General features: G+C 34.8%; 1 protein-coding gene across 2 annotated transcripts; it reads left to right on the top strand.

The window, feature by feature from the left end:
• The first annotated feature begins 814 nt into the window (after positions 1-814).
• On the top strand, positions 815-1,813 carry LOC101212333 (dormancy-associated protein 1). Of its 2 annotated transcripts, none has more exons than XM_031880213.1 (3): positions 815-971; positions 1,099-1,291; positions 1,507-1,813. In XM_031880213.1, the coding sequence occupies exons 1-3, from the start codon at positions 881-883 to the stop codon at positions 1,541-1,543; spliced, it is 321 nt and encodes a 106-aa protein (XP_031736073.1). In that variant the 5' UTR covers positions 815-880; the 3' UTR covers positions 1,544-1,813. The 2 variants fall into 2 exon arrangements, with proteins under 2 accessions (XP_031736073.1, XP_004146614.1); XM_004146566.3 differs by having other exon boundaries at positions 816-971; positions 1,093-1,291.
• Positions 1,814-2,020: the final 207 nt, after the last annotated feature.

Genomic DNA, 2,020 nt, shown 5'->3' with positions numbered 1-2,020 from the left:
GTGTATTATAGTATTGTCGTCCATGCAGGGAACTGGAACTATGTCTTTGTCTCTATTTTACCACCGTCTTCGACTTGGTAAGCAAAACTTTTTATGGTGGATTTCTCGAAGAGTTTTGGCTAATATTATTAATTAGGGTTTAGGAGGGGGAGGGGGGGTTAATTTGATTGGACACTTGAGGTGAAGAAACCAAAGATTTGGCTTTGGGAATATGAAAATCACCTAAGGAAAAAACATTCTGGACTGCAATAATGCCGTCTTTCTTCATTCATTTTTACTATGGCGTAATAACAATTCGACCAGTTTCTTGAATTTGGTGCATCACATTACAAATTTCAAACAACTGAGTATATAATCATTATGTCTCCAACGTTTAGATCACAAAGGCAATATATAAATGATAGATTCTTTTACTACATATTTCTCAGTGTTATCCAAAGTAATTATCTTTAAATATAGCAAATTAATCTCTATATAATTTTTTTATTAGTTAGAGTTGGATCTAGATTATTTTGTTATACTTATTGATTTAATTTCTTTTTGGTATATAATTTATATGATATTTGGCCTCTTAAATTACAAACTAATTAAAATAGTATTTGCAGTGCAGGAGGGCTTGTATACATCCCAAATTACATATATTATTTAGATTGGCACCAGTAGTTTTACCTGAGGAATAGGACAAACCCCATCTTTTCTATGGCTTTTACATCTTTTATCTGTTTGTGAAAGCCCTGTTTTACCAAGTATCCTCCTTCATCCTTGCCAATTTTAAGAAAAGTGGTATTAATTTTCATATATATATAGAGAGAGAGATGTAAGCAAGAACATATGTCAAACCTCATAAAGCAAATCTATAAATAATAAAAGAAAGAGAAATATGCTTGAAAAGTTTTGGGATGATGTCGTGGCTGGACCTCAGCCAGACCGCGGCCTTGGACGATTAAGACGAATTGCCACGGGCATCACAGGTAACAATGTCCTCCAAAACTCACACACACACACAGACGCAAAAGGTGAATAGTCTCTTAAGTTTAAGAAAATGAATTGAGATGTTCTAATATCCATATCATTTGATCATTTGGGGTCTAGATACAGAAGCAGGAAGAAAGTATCAAAGATCATTGTCGATGCCGACAAGTCCTGAGACGCCATCGTCTCCAGCATCACCCCGTGCGGCGGACAACGTGTGGAGGAGTGTGTTCAACCCTGGTAGCAATCTGGCTACCAAGACTATTGGCTCCAATGTGTTTGATAAGCCTCAACCTAACTCCCCTAGCGTCTATGACTGGTAATTATTATATATTATATTAAATTCCATTTACCACATCAACTTAAATTTTTGAGTTAATCAATGATTTAAAATGGTATCAAAGTAGATGTTCCAAGTAAGTCATGTGTTCAAGTCCTTGTAATGTTATATAACCCACAAATAATCAGAGGAGCATTAGATATTATACTAAACTTGTTTTCACTCATCAGCTTAAACTTTTATTTTTTTCATAGGCTTTATAGTGAAGGCACAAAGAGCGAACACCGTTGATGCTCCACCAACGAAGGGCTGGATGTAAATACGTGTTATGGCTGATGTGTTTTACCACGTTTCGTGTCTTTTTATAATAAATAACAATAATTTTAGTATTATACCCTTAAATAAGAGCAACCTTTGCTAATGAGTTGCTTCTTTCCAATCCTTTTGTAAGTTTTTTACTTTGCCCTGTGTTAAACCATGCACGATGTGGCATTCCTTATAATAACAAATTTTAAGCATTTTAATTCATGAATGAAACATCCGAAAAGGTCTAATTTTGTCGTACCTGATTTCAGACCACCTCCTCTAATTAGCTCAAGACACAGTGTGAAGCCAACAATATCGTTTTCCTTCTAACAATACCTACTGACCTTACTAGAGCTAAAAATGAACTAACAATGGAATACACAACACACAGGATATATGAACAATAGTCTCTCTATCTAAACACGAAGTGTAGCCAAAACTATACAACAACCATAAACAAGT

The sequence above is a fragment of the Cucumis sativus genome, chromosome 1, assembly GCF_000004075.3.
Source record: "Cucumis sativus cultivar 9930 chromosome 1, Cucumber_9930_V3, whole genome shotgun sequence".
Lineage (NCBI taxonomy): Eukaryota > Viridiplantae > Streptophyta > Magnoliopsida > Cucurbitales > Cucurbitaceae > Cucumis > Cucumis sativus.
The sequence above is the reverse complement of the archived record's forward strand: the minus strand, read 5'-3'. Positions and strand labels throughout refer to the sequence as shown.